The sequence below is a fragment of the Amblyomma maculatum genome, chromosome 3, assembly GCF_055883805.1.
Source record: "Amblyomma maculatum isolate TAMU_Amacu chromosome 3, ASM5588380v1, whole genome shotgun sequence".
Taxonomy (NCBI): Eukaryota; Metazoa; Arthropoda; class Arachnida; order Ixodida; family Ixodidae; genus Amblyomma; species Amblyomma maculatum.
This window is the reverse complement of record NC_139346.1, coordinates 105201157-105216270: the sequence shown is the minus strand read 5'-3', so window position 1 is coordinate 105216270 and position 15114 is coordinate 105201157. Positions and strand designations below refer to the sequence as shown.

The following is a 15114-nucleotide window of genomic DNA, read 5'->3' as shown; positions in this document are numbered from 1 at the left end:
TGAAGTAGTGCGTGGTGATTAAACTAGCAAGTCAACCCCCGGCGGTATTACCGTCCAGCTTCCAATCACCAGAACGTTGACCGGGATTTTCTGTCATGCAAGCTGTCTGAGGCTTTGCAAAGGGGACATAAAGAGCTTACGCTTTAATAGGTAATTATGAATCAAGAGTACCACAAAAGTGTTATTTCTGTAAGTATATTACTTAGATGAAGGCGGAGCTTACAATACGTTTCGTACTCAAGAAAGGGCTTTAGGATCAAGGATGCCGACGAACATAAAAACAAAAACGCCTCATTGATGTTATTTCGCAAATCCTTACTGAGAACCTAATTGATAGAGGTGACGTCGGTAGATTGTATCTGAATGCGTGGCACCTTTATTGAGTTGTTTTACAGATGAAGTCTCATCGATGTAGCGTGAGGTCATTCGCGTAGTCTCATATTCATGTAGAAAATATTTCACATATCCTCATTTTTCATTACACTTTTCATTTTTCTGAAGAAGGCTCAACCAGTCGAGATGAGTATAGGATCATTTTGAGTGCAGCATGGTTGAGCGTTGTCCTTGAGTGTTTTCATTTCTTTCCTCCATGAAAACACCATGGGTGAGCGTGCTTAAAATAATGCTTCAAATAAAAATGCTTAAAATAAAATTTATTCAATTCAATTCTTTATTTGACGAGTCCTATTCCCTTACAAATTGGCATACGTATAGATAAGGCAGTGACAGAAGAGTTTCACAGGTCAGGAAAAAAAGACAAAGAAACATTGCAAAAAAGGAAATACCGAAACATGTACCCAAAATGGGCTTGAATAAACAGTAGTCAACAGGCAATTTTTGAGGCAAGAACTATAAATATACTACACACTTCACAGAGCTAGACAATAAAAATAATTTATTCTTAAAAATCGAATTACAAAAAAATCTAACGACTCTCGCTCCAACCGATTCAGCAGAGGCGAGTGCGTATGATAAAGGTTCCTGGCTGTAGTTCATTCCTGGCGGGGGTAATTGCACATTTCACGATGACGAGTATGGCCACACGATTTGTTCTTTTCGAGCTTCGCGATTTCCGCTAAAGTGTTATCGCTGGATTAAAAAGACTTCCAGAAATCAATCAACCCCTCATGAATCCAAGGGTGTAAAAGGCCAGCTGCCCTAAACGCCTTTCAGATCTACCTATTATGGACATAGTGGCCTCCAAGATGCTTAGGCGTCAAATAAACATGAAACAATTGTTCTTAGGTTTCCTTGAAGATGCGATGTGCTTAGGACAGCTAAAGGCACAACAGGACAGCACGCACGGCTAATCGAGCTAAGAAGGCATTGTGTAAAGAACGCTCGAGTTTCAAAGCTATTAAGGAAGAGAACGTAAGGAATACGTGTCTCCGAATGGAATGATGGTATACGCTGTTAGGACCCGGCTCCTAGCAGCGGTTTGCGCGGCTCCTGCAGCGACCGACGACTGGAGTCGAGCTGGTGCAGGTGAGCGACGGACGCCCCTTTTGTAGCCCAGGTGCTGCTCCGCTTTGACACCCGCGAATTGAGGAGAAGATTCGGCATCGGGTGTGGCCGGACACGCTAACCGAACGCACTGGCACCTGAGCGAGCGCCGGTGTCATAGAGGCGCGCCCTCCATCCCCCCTTGCACCTGGACAGATCCGCGACGGGAGACCAGCGCGCTGGCGAGAGGCACGCCGCTAACTACGGCGTCCAGTTGGACAGTTCAAGTGCAAATGGCTTTCTAGCCCATTAAAGAAGGCGCTCGGTCGGTGGGCGAGAGAGACGACCATGAGCGTCCATCGCATGTTGTGCTCCTCTACCGGAGGGGACGCAGAGGATTCTCCCTGGCCGGCGCTATTCGAAGACAGTCGCGTGTAGCCTGTAGCTGTCGGCCCCCATGCCGATGTTGTTCTATCCTGTACCATGCCTTTAAATACTGTTTAAAGTCACATTTTTTTCAGCTCGTCTCATGGACTCGGGGCCTTCAAACAGAGGTCAGTGTCATTACTTTCATGTTCTCGCTCCGGTTTGGTCGAATATCGTCTTGGCAGAAGATAGTCTAGGCTGCACTGGCTCCCGACATCTAACATGGAGTCGCGGTGGGATCGTGAAGCGGCTCGACCCCTCTCACATCTAACAACGCATGGCAAAAAGACGTGCACTAATTGACGCTGACGCAGCTCCGGTGTGACACTTATTAACGTTTTACTACCAGGAAGTCATCCGCAGTTCTTTCAGCTACATTCATTCCACCTCAATTGATTTTATCTAGGAATGTTCACGTTTGCGCTAGGAAATGCTTTTTCTATCCAATAAACAACACGCACTAAAATTCTGCACCACAACCTTTCTTGAACCAACCTGTTCTTGAAGTCTAAAAGGAATTTTTCTAGCAGTATCATCCTAGCAGCACATAGGTGAATCACATCATTTGCAAAACAAGGGTGATATGGTACGCTAGCTCACCTGGTTGTAAGCACGTCCCATTGACACAGTGTCCTGTAAGTAAAACCCATTCATCGGACAACCTCCCAGGGTAGGTCGCCTCATACTTGCAAAAATAGAAAGAAAGCGGAGTTAGAAATATGCAGTAAACTTTAAAGAGACCTTGCCTTATTTTCTCTCTAGATTGTTAATTAAAAGATTTCAAAACAAACAGTTGTAGCTTAAGGGCACGCGGGACGTATTATGCACATATGTGGCTCCAAATCTCGAAATAGACCCCTTCAGAGATACGAATGGCTGTGTAATAGACTGTTATCAAAGCAGCACGACCAGGATTCTATTGAGCAAATTCCAAAATTAATCATCGGTGTCATCAGCGTACATTCCACAAAATTTGGGAAACTTTTTGGCTTGATCGTAGTAGTATGGGATGACAGTGTTGTCTAGGGCTGTTTAATTACAAACGTACATACATGCGTATACAGTCGTATGATACCGCTTCACGTGAGAAACAATGTGGCATGCTTAAAAATACCCGCCTGGCCTCCCGTGGCCAAGGGGCGCGGGGTGGGGGCGAAAGGTGAATGTCAGTAATGTTTTGTATAAAGAATTCTAACTGCCGTCGGAAGCTAAAACATTTCGTTTTCAGACTACACTGGAACATTGCCTGTAAAGTCTTTTGAAGAAATGAAATGTTGTTTTTTTTCTACCATGGGGATCCAACTGCCACCGGTAAGTATCCAAAACAATAGATCACATACTTTGCCATTTATCAGAAGCTTACTTTTTGGACGTGTTCCAAAATACCAGTAAGAAATAGTTACCGTTTCCCTCGCTTGGAGTTAGATTCCTAGCTACCTATAGATACCGAAGATTGTGGTCCTTTTAATTTGTTGGCCTCCGTTGTAAATGGCACACCTGAATGGCCAGGTATTAATCTTATATGGATGCGTGCCCTGCACTTCAGGTATTGTCGTGGAAGTAATGATAATTTAATGAGTTTTTGGAACCCCAAACTTGCGCTTTGTCGGGCTACCAAGGTTGGAGCTTCGATTGCGCCGTCATAATTTTAGCCTTCAAGGCTACACACGACTGCGTTTTCAACTTTTGCAGCAATTGTCTGTAATTTTGCATGACTGGTTTCAAAGTGTGGCGAATAAAAAAGGCTTGCAAGGCCTAGTCTACAATCTATCTGGCATGCAAAAATGCCAATTCATGGATTAATCTCCCTCCTGAAGACCACAACTTTGATATTTTTAAACGCAATAAATTTTCTAATTCATTTGAGCGTTGTGGCAACTTTCAAACCTCTAACCGTTAAACTGTTGAAGCAACTTTTTAATTGAGATGTATAGTGTGTTCGAAATTTTCGATCGAGGCCATGGGGCTGTGAGCTGATGACACTGTCCACCAATAAAAGTTTCCGCGAAACCTCTACAGCAGCTGTAGAGTTAACTCGGAGTGTTTGTAGAAACAAGAACCTTACAATTAAAGCTATAATATTTCACAGGTCACTCACACAGAGCGGAGTCCTTTTAATAAATGCCACATTTTGGAGTTAGCCCCTACGCCAACCTTAGTAATGTGCGTTCCCGTTAGAGGCAACGCCAGAATGTGATTCAATGACCGCTAGTACCATCTACCGGAAGAGGACAAAGCGATGATCTGTCCCGCCGTTGAACCACGAGATGGAGAAAGAAAACAACTTAGTAGAGGCCCTTGCCATTCCCAATGCATTGGAGAAAGGGTGGTGGAAGTTACGTCAAAATTTAAGGTTAGCCTAGCTAGGCCATTAGCAACGGCATCGCTGTTGCTATGAAAATTCGGGCCGCTAGCAACAGCGTTGCTAAGGGGCCGAGCTACGTGAGCGTCGCGGAGATAGGAAATGCGGAGGGTAAAGGAGAAGAGACATTGCAGCGTCCGGTCGCGGAACCGCCACGCCGGCTTCAAAAGAGTGAAGTCAGGGCCTCTGGTATACATGCTCGTTTCCAGCCGAGCATCAAGCAGCCGCACGCTGTCCCTTCGGAGCCCCGTATACGAAGTGGGCAACGCCTATCTTTACTTTTACTTCCTTCCTTACCCTCCTTATGGTTCAAGCAAGCCTTTCTCATATAATTTTGTCTCTTTCTCTATAACCGTGCCAAATAATGAAGGGATCGCTTTCGAGGAGCTCGTCAAAGAAACGCCCGATCATCCTGGAGCCACTGAAGTGGCATACATGCGTCTCTGTCACTAGGACATGCGAGTGAATTGAGGCTCGCTCTTATCATAAAAGGATCTCGCTTTCCACTGAGTGCTGCATGCACGCCCCGTGCCACATCGGGTCGGGCACAATAGGCTTCGTCGATAATGTATCTTGCCCCATTCCTCTCTCTTTATGAAAACTTGTGATGGTGTACAAAGCGGTTTTTTTTTTTTTTTTAACGCAAAGAAACGGCGGCTGAGTTCGGCCCTCGTGCTGCTTTTGTGTGCCAGAGTGCGCCTTAAGTGCATCACCATTCCATGCTGCTTTCAGCCGCCGCATCCATATGAAGTACAGAATTTACCCCAGCAGCATAGTGTCGCAGCTGTTTCACCTCAAATCTCGTATAATTTGAGAACATTGGGTAGTATAAATTTTTATACTTGTGCGCTGTACCATAACGGCTGCAAACGTGTCTGTTTCTGCGAGACATAAATGAGAAAAAAATTAGCAGGGGTCATCTCTGTTACAGCCATCATAGTGCAAAAACACTAGATTTTTACTCTTACTTGTTTAGGCGTTTGCAATTGCGGATACCTAATACAAAAGACACCTGGTGCAAAATATTCCACCATGTAAAATGGCAGAGGTTTACTTGTGACCTCTTAAATTTAGCTCCTGTGAAACGGTGTGCTTGATCTCGCAGGCCACAAGTTTAATTCTACTTGCGACGCCATTATATAGCAACCCCATCGAATGATGCATATTTACCTAAACTTGGTTATAACCACCGAAAACACCTGCCATTGTGGCTGAATCGTTAAGAAGCTGTGCTAGTGAACCCGGCTACATGGCTTAGAAACTGACCGGGTCAAATCCACTACAATGATTTTGGTCTTGTTTTTGTTTTTTGTTTTTTACTGTGGAAGCATCACAAGAGGTCTTCGTCAGTCATTATTCCTTCATAGGCTCTGTCACTGTCTCTGTTGGCTGGCGAACTTGTAAGGATCGCCGACGAGACTCGCGCGTTGAAGCCGCTACACCGGACTGTGTTTAAATTACCCGCGCAAAGCCACGTGGTTGTGACCTCTCGAAACGTAACTCTAAGCAAAGCGTATCATAACGAGTACAGAGCCCAGAAGAATGGGTGATGCTACATTCACACCAAATCGGTCTAGGGGCGGAGCTTCCGCTTTTCACGTGACCGTTGACGTCATGGCATCGGCAAAAAACACAAAAAATAAGCTTTGCTCCGGCGCGGCGGCTGCGCGGAAAGCGTCGCCGAGGTAAGTCGCCTGCTTCAACTTTAGAGCCATAACGGCCGCTTGTGTACCCTGCACTCGTTGTAGCTAGCCAGCAGCGGGAACTTAAAATTCCTTATGCTAGCATAAGCAGACTTTCACTTTTTATTCACTTTTTTTTGCAAATCTTCACCGAAAGATCGCGCGAACCTCGTTCAGTTTCACAGTATAATATAGCTGCTGCAATAGAAATGTGAGTGATGATTATACAAACTTACTATGTGCACTCGATGTCAGCTTAGAGATATTGTTCTTGAACGATACCTTTAATTGTGATCATTCGAACCGCGCATTTGCGGAGCTACGCCGATCATCAAAATTATAGGCTTACCGATCTATAGCTGCATATTGCGCAACTTAATTCTATGCAGCTAATAAAATGGCACATTTTTAGCTGGCATGGCGTTTCGTCGGCACTTACCTCGATCATGCACAGAACCTTCATGATGAGGTCGTCATTGAATTCACCAGCTGGCACATATATATATATATATATATATATATATCCAATTTACTCTCGGGATCTTAATTTATTTCATTTTATACATATGTATATGGTCCTATACCTAATACCCCTTGTCCGTTCTTATGCTGTGCTCATATTTTCTTCTAGCTGCAGCTCAGGTGTTTCATGCAGTCTTCAATACCATATCCTGGAGCAAAAAAAATGGTTTGCTTCCACTCATTAACAATATTAATTAAACCGTTAAGAAAAAGAAATAAAGAAAATAAGCTAATTATAACAGTACTGTTTACCATGTCTCTCACAGCAGCATTTTTATTATGCCTGCTCTCATTCGATCATAGCGTTCTAATTTAAACAATTCAATTTTTTTTTAACAGGACAAAAATCTTGACCAGCTAGTTAAGCTCGTGGGGCTATTCTGGACCTAACTGGCTCAAGCTGGAACCAACTGAGGATTTTCCCATAAACTATACCCTAAATGGTGAAGATTTCTGCTTGATATAATTAAAAACAAAATCTCAGAACTGAAAGCATAACCTCATGCCCTTCATAAATTTAGCGGAACGTACAGTACCTGTAGCTTTCACACCATGCATCAACTTTTCTATGCAAGTAAAAGCAATCGATGCATTGATTTTCTCGAAGAAGGCATGATATGCAGGGAAGACTTCGAAGTCATTAAAAAAACGAGTTTATTTATTATGTACATTATTTACATTGAAATGAACACAATTTCATTACAGAGAACAAAAAAAATGAAGCCATATGCAGGAATTAAAGACAGAGATGAACTATGCATGCAATAAAAAATGCGCCAGAAACATACTCTAATTTCCAGATATATAGTCTGCACTGTCTATAAAAACCAGCTAAAGAAAGGATAATTCGCATATGGCATACATTGCGTGTGACTCAGGTGTATGCATAGCAATAATGGCATAACATGGTAAACACTTTTTTTTTTTGGAAGTATTATGAGTGCTTTTCAATGCACACCATTGCCATCACGTGTGCAGGGCAAAGACCTCTGCCATATACATCAGCTAATTAACGGTTTCTTGTGACCCGCCTAGTCCTCACAAACTTCCTGATCCCATCCGCCCACCTTTCTGCCTCCCTCTGTGACGTTTGCCTTCTCTTGAAATGCAGTCAGTTACCCTATAGCAACCATCGGCTAGCTTGCCCGAATATTAAATGCCCTGCCATGTCCATTTCTTCTTGGTTTCAACTAGAATATTAATAACTCACGGTTATTCCTGACCACTCTCTGTGCTCACTTACTGTCTCTTAGTGTTAAACCTATCGTTTTCTATATCAAAACTGTCTGCATTGTCTAAAAGTTCTGTTGAAACCTTCTTTTTAGCTTTCTCATTGCTGCCCAATAGGCAGTACCGAAAAGATACAGCTGTCACATATACTATTTACTTCTTGAGGTATACTACTGGGCAGCTGTCATTCATGATCTGAGAGCTAGTACCTGCCAAATGTACTCCAAGTCAATTTTATTTTTCTAATTATTTGACTGCCATCGAAGAGACAGGCGATTGTTATACCTGTACTTATAAGACATATTTCCTAACCACTTCCAGGTCCTTGCTACCTATTGTAAACTCCTATTTGCTATCCTAGCCTATTAAGTGTTACTTTCATTTTCTCCATATAAAATTTTAGCCCTATTGCTCTACCTTGCCTGTTTAAATTCGTCCCCTGAGTTACTTTGCAAGGCACCAGTATCAATGAATCACAGGTTACTGAGGCGTCATCCTATACCCTTCAGTTAAAAAAAAAAAAAACGGCTGAATTATTTGGTGAAATGAGAGATAGGGCAAAACTGTGCCTTTCTAAGTCAATGATTGTAATGGGGTCATTTGTCGAGCAGTTGCCTTCGTTTAGGGAGAGGCTTCAGAGATGAACATTCCTTTACTGGTGAACTTTATACATGCAAGCCAGAACTCTCTGGCACAGAACTGGCCAGCCTTCTGAAAGCACAGTAAAATAATAATTCGTTTCAGAGAGAACTTCCTCGTCATGACAATGACAAAAAATTGAAGTGCACTTTTCCTAACCTTCCACAATTTTTCTATGCATTTCTGAAGGCCCTGGAGGAACTGCTGGCTCAGACACTGCAGCCCCAGAGGTTTCTGTTGAGTCTTTATGGTCATGGAATGTTGACGCGGTCGATGCCTTCGCATCAAGCTCTGTTCGTTGAAACTTTTCAGGACGCGTCATGGAATCAAAGACCAATGTAGCTGGTGTCAAACAGATAAAAGTTGGACCCACATATATGCTGCGACATATAAGCGGCACTTTACAGAAAAAAAAAAAACATTTTCTCATGTCCTGCAAATTTTTGCCGCTGATGAATATATGCCTAATACTGCTTTTACAACATATATATTGTAACAGCAAATTCAATTAACATCATTAAGCTGCCGTCAACACCATTTTTAATATTTTCTTCCCGCGCGCTTCAACAAAGAAATACTGAGTACTTCCGAAATACCGCGAAATACCGAGTGCATATGCATACGCGCACACGCACGCACGCGCACGCACACACACACACACACACACACACACACACACACACACACACACACACACACACACACACACACACACACACACACACACACACACACACACACACACACACACACACACACACACACACACACACACACACACACACACACACACACACACACACACACACACACACACACACACACACACACACACACACACACACACACACACACACACACACACACACACACACACACACACACACACACACACACACACACACACAGGGCTCCTGATATCATTCTTGAATCTATATGCATGTGCATGCAGATTTGTATATGTAGTTACAGGCGGTTACAGAAATGCTAAATTACTAACGCTAGTTGAATGAAAAAAAAAAAGAAAATCAGCTAGGTATAACCATCATCAATTTCAAATCTTGCTCATACCGAGTTGTCATTCTTCCAGTATTCTTCGCCGAGGATGCAGATTTTTACAACTTCTTCCTCTACCCGGAAAGGCACGCGTCCATAAGAATTTTTCCGTCATATGATGAATCATGGAGAACATGTAAAGAGGTACGCATTTATTAGATTCGTATAAATGACTCACATACACACACATACACACTCTCTCTCTCTCTTTCGCGCGCACGCAAATAAATTTTGCGCAATCCTTGCTACAATCGAAAAGCGAAATTATTGCTCTTATGTACAGTATAAAGTTCACATTATAGCATTGCACAGTTCGCCTTAATGCTGTCGTGCTGCAGCGAAATGGCGCAAGAAAAATCGAGTAATGCTTGCATGCGTATACACATACATATATTACTGGCTAGAAGCGCCGTCACTGTGAAAGGAACTTACCTTTGGGTGACGAATCGAACTCTCGTGAAGTCCGCACAGCTATACTTTACGTTGTCAGCCGAGATCTCTCCGACTTTTTGCAATCTTCTTCGCATTTCAGGTATCAATGTCAGTAGCCTCCCTCCTCATGTATGTCGCTGAGGTAGCGTCGCAAAATGAGTTCCTGACGTTCAGGAGCGTCACTCGTGGTCGCGAGGAAACAGTGGAATGGATAGAGAAGATCGAGAAGCGCGCGCGCGGATCCACGGCCGGAAGGAAGGCGCGGAGCGCGCTTTTTTATGGTATGTATTTCTTGCCGACGCCATGACGTCACTGATCACGTGAAAAGCGGAGGCCCCGCCCCTAGACCGATTTGGTGTGAATGTAGCATCACCCCCAGAGGAATACACAGGACAAACAAGCGCTGTGTTCCTCCGTGCTCTGTCCTAGTCCTGACACGCGCTGCTTCATCATCATCATCAGCAGCAGCAGCAGCCTGAAAATGCCCACTGCAGGGCGAGGGCCTCTCCCATATTTATCCAATTAACCCGGTTCTGTTCTAGCTGCATCCATTTGCCCCTGCGAACTTCTTAACCTCATCCGCCCACCTAACGTTCTGCCGCCCCCAGCTGCGCTTTCCTTCCCTTGGAATCCAGTTTGTTACCCTAAGCGACCATCGGTTATCCTCTCCTCGCACTACCTGTCCGGCTCATGCCCATTTATTCTTCTTAATTTCCACTAAAATGTCGGTAACTTGAGTTATTTCTCTGACCCACTCTGCATGCTTCCAATCTCCTAATGTTACCTCTACCATTTTTCGTTCCATAGCCCTCTGGGTTGTCCTCAACTTAAGTAGAACTCTCTTGGCTAGCCTCCACGTTTCAGCCCCATAGGTGAGTACAGGTAAGATGCAACTGTTGTATACTTTCCTCTTGAGCGATACCGGTAAGCTACTAGTCATAATCTGTGAGTGCTTGCCAAATGCGCTCCATCCCAACCTTATTCTTCTTGTTATTTCCTTTTCATGGTCCGGATCTGAGGTTACTACTCGCTGCTTAAACTGATGGAAAACCCCTGGCCCGACAGCTCGCCCTCACGAAAATGCTTAGTCAAACTGCCTAGCCCCAGCACAAGCAAGAGCAGACAATATCCTTGATCGGTGGTAGTGAGCGTATGAGTGCTCTTACACTGAAAAGAAGCGCAAGAGTGCAGATCCTAGTGTAATAGTGTTTCCAATAGTTCCATCACTGAATATCTTTGTGGGTCTTTTTCCATGCGATGGCATTGTGGCCTATTTTTGATGTTTCGCTCACGACAATAAAATACAGCAGGGAAGAATGAGCAATCAAGTGCTGCTGTGGCCCTGACACTAGCGTTTTACACCGTTGTCCCAAACTACTAGATTTTCAAAATTTTTGTTTTGTTTCTTGTCCAGTCAATAATAAACGATGCGCATATACACTGAAAACTCATACATAGCTCTGCTTGGCCAGTGCATGCAAGTCAGAATATTGTAAAACACTGGGCTTTAGCGATGGTGATCCACTGAGCGAGTTCACTTTGCAACTCAAAACATTTAATATTTTATATATTTTTTCTCAGCCTGTCCTTACGCCGCTACTCTACGTGGTTGGAGCTCAAGTTTCTCTTTTCGCTACCTCTAGTGACTCGGTAGGTGCTTCAGAGAAGGCCGCCTCTAAATAATCAATGCAAGAAAAAAAAGTTCAGCAACGAAACAAAATGCCAAAACATCTAATATAAGTGCGTCAATTAAATAAATGGAAATTCAGACAGAAATATTTGGAGGACGCTTAAGCTTCGCCTTCAAGAGTGGAACGCGATAGCGTTATTGCACCTCGTTCGCACCGAGCATACCGAGCGAATGAGTGGGCGGTGCGAACGAGGTGCAATAACGCTATCGCGTTCCACTCTTGAAGGCGAAGCTTAAGCGTCAGGGGCGAGTGGTGCGCCACGTGTCAGGGCAGCGCCGCACATTGCGAGGAGGGGTTCTTCTGTGTTTGCCGCAAGATGGCTCTGCATGTGCGCAGAGCGCAGAATAAATGTAGCGGAAACGTACTTCGCTACTCGTGTAACTGCGACTTCTGTAAGTAACATGCTCATAATTACCAATATACACCGCAGTATAACGTTCTACGGCACATTTCTAAGGCAACACCGCATTCACTAGAAGCGCTTTTGTACCGCTTTCAAGCATCGAACTTGTGGCTCAGTGGTAGCGTCTCCGTTTCACACTCCGGAGACCCTGGTTCGATTCCCACCCAGCCCATCTTGGAAGTTGCTTTTTATTTATGAAGTGCGTGCCGGGATTTATCGCTCACGACCAACGCCGTCGACGCCGACGACACCGGCTTTTCTGCGACACGAGCTCCTTAACACTACCGCGTTAAGAGGCATCTGAAACACATCGAACGCGTGCTATAACGCGCCGGAGGACGGTATAGACCTACCCCACTAAGATCGTGATGCTTGTTAGCATAATGTGATTGGTGGTCTGAGCCGGCCGTACCATAAGAAACCCCGCAATACTTAGAGGAGGCTCTTCTTGAATTTTGTCAAATTTATATTCTTTAAACTTTAAAAGCAAGAATGTGTTACTTTACCAGCAGTGTATTGAGTCACTGCGCGTTCAATATAATATATCTTGCACAACTTACCTCACCGGATTATAGAATGCGAAATTTATTACACAAAGCCTTTTCCGTACTGGGAGCAATAATTTAGAGGAAAATGTTTCTAATGTACCACTTACCTGACACACGCTCTCGTCATTAATATCCGAGGTGTTACCGTCTGAACAGAATTCCACACAGGCTTCAGTTATATTGAACTGGATAAAAAGAGGTTAAGAAGTGTTTAAAAAAATGCGTTTCGTTGAAACTGTTGCTATACCCAGGGTTGGAAAAAAGCGCACCGATACGGCTGTGCATGGATGCACGCAGTGACTAACTTTCTGCGCTTCAATATTCTACTCAACATCAAGGTATTCCTATCAACAACGGACTAGTCTCTTCCACTGTTTGCTAAATTTCGAAATGAAACCATGGTAGCCTTCATCCCTGACCTGCATTGACAAAAATAAAATGCATTGCACGAAGAGTGTCGCACTCTACAGGGTGCCTCTTGGTCCAAATCGCTTAACCTTGCTCGTCTGGAGGTTAGCAGCGCAGACTGCAGCGACAGACATCGGAGACCAGTGCGGAGGTTACACCATTTATTCAAAAAACATGAAGGTTCTTTTACCCTCTGTCAGAAGGCAAGACCTCCGACACTGTCATGTCTCGCCAACCATCTGGTTTGGCGCAAAATAGTTTTATCCAATCAAGAGAGCCTGTCAAGGTGACAGGTCAAACTGTTTATTTTGTAATGACACCGACAAAGTGCAACAAGATGCTCACGTAGTCTAGTTGTCTCGGTAACCTCAAAACTTTACCGCATGAACTGCGGCGTCTGTTATGGACATTCCGCTATGCGAATTCAGGCGCCGAAACATTTTTAGTGGGTGACCCGATTTTCCAAGATTGAGTTCCCTTGATTTGTGCTATCTTGCTTATAGCAATTTTTGTATAATGTCTGTCTTTTGTTAGTGTTTTCGACAGCTTTACCTGTATATGTTTTGTTGGATAACAATGCTTAAATATATGCCGCGGTTCAGTAACGTAGCCACAAACATTAGTCGGGCGGTGTTGCACGCCGTCGATTGAGAAAAAAAAATGGTCGAAAAAAGACCGAAAGGAAGAGGGGATGCAGCACTCAGAAATTTTCGGGTAATGTTTTGACACCAACTCCCCTCTCTCTCTCGCTCCTTGGCGACGCCTCTAATACGTACTGCTGCTGGCTTCCCCGAATGAAGCGCAGCACTTCCGATCTTCACGGTCCGCTCCCTTTTATTTTTCGATGCAACTGACACGCTATAAAGCGCGTTTCAACTTATTTAGGGCTGTAACCGGCATAGTGGCGGCCGCTGTTCTGACATTATTGCTTACCCGAGGAAAACGTCCTGCATATATGGCCATACCACTTCAGTTATTTTTTTTTTTTTGCCTTTCCAAAGATCACCGAGTTTCTAACGACTCGAAGGAAAGATTACCTCCCCATTCTTTTGTATCGAGCCACGGTGGAAAGCAATGATTGCCTTTCAAAGGAAATGTTGCATCACGGGGCTTGATCATTTAACGTGGACTATCTACCCCGAGCCTAGATTTTGAATTCGCGGCTGCACGAATAGATCCAATTCGTTAGTCCCCTGCACGAGATCACTATACATGTACTACCGGCGCAACAGATCCCCTTGTGTGGTTAACTGGCGCACTCTCGCACGAGGAAATGCGTTTGGTCGTCTTTATAGAATTTCACCCATGTGTAATGGATTCAGAATGATTTGACATCGCGTTGCCCACTTTAGATGCATTAAGCGGCCAAAACGTTTTAAACAGATCGAACACTGGGGTCCGCAGTCATCGATTGTGCCCATCTTTGCTAGTACCCTAACCTCCAGACCCCAGCCTCGAGCCGAAAGCAAAATAAAAACCGCGTTTTTACGCACTTACCATTTGACCAATAAAGCCAAGCTGGCTCCATTTTTAAAGGGCTCATTGTAGACAGCACGAAATATCCGACAACATGAATACCGGTCATGGAATAGAAAGCGAAGGTGTGTAAGAAGATGTTGGTATTTTGAAGAGGTCTTACAATTTTTCCTACAGTGGTAATGACAGGGCTTCACAAGTAGGAACTGCAGTTGGTGTGTGCGATTTTCGATGCGATATAAAATTCCCGAATTCCGATGTCTTCAATAATTAAGTCTTAATTTATATGTTATGATGCAAGGTGTCGTTTTTTCCATGATTGATTGACGTGTTTTAGACTCTTTTCGATCATTTTATGACATGATTACAGCGACGCAGTCGCGAGAGAGACCATGCTTAGTGCGATATATTTTGATGTGACGCTGCAGCGATGCATATTAAGTATTGTTGAGGCAAGGATCTGTTTCTACGGCTTCGGTACAGTGCGATACAGCACTAGGAATGGAGAGGAAAATAGACTTGCGCAAATACGGTTCACTTGTGCATGTCTTTTCGAGTCTCCTTCGTTCTGTTGTAGCTCGCAATAACTAAGACATCGATGCAATCTTGATTAAGAAATAACCCATGTTGTAAGCCGAAGGCGCGAAAGGCCGAGAAGAAAGCTAGGCACGATAAAAATTAACATTCCGTTAAATAATAGTTGTTTAGTAAAGCGATACTCACATTCTTGTTCACTCTAGCCGTTTTTCTTGAGCATGAATATGCTACCGAGGAACTTGAATCATGAGATCCTGCA

At 43.9% G+C, this 15114-nt stretch overlaps 1 protein-coding gene across 2 annotated transcripts in view; it reads right to left on the bottom strand.

The window, feature by feature from the left end:
• The window catches only part of LOC146195479 (uncharacterized), a 104640-nt gene that overhangs the window by 72370 nt on the left and 17156 nt on the right, over positions 1-15114 (bottom strand). The window contains exons 2-4 of one of the 2 annotated variants that reach the window (XM_084596244.1): positions 15042-15109; positions 12542-12619; positions 2470-2554 (exon numbers count right to left, since the gene is read on the bottom strand). In XM_084596244.1, the coding sequence (XP_084452370.1) occupies positions 2470-2554; positions 12542-12619; positions 15042-15109 (231 nt within the window). The remainder of the gene's footprint in view (positions 1-2469; positions 2555-12541; positions 12620-15041; positions 15110-15114) is intronic. The other variant, XM_084596245.1, reaches the window with a different exon arrangement.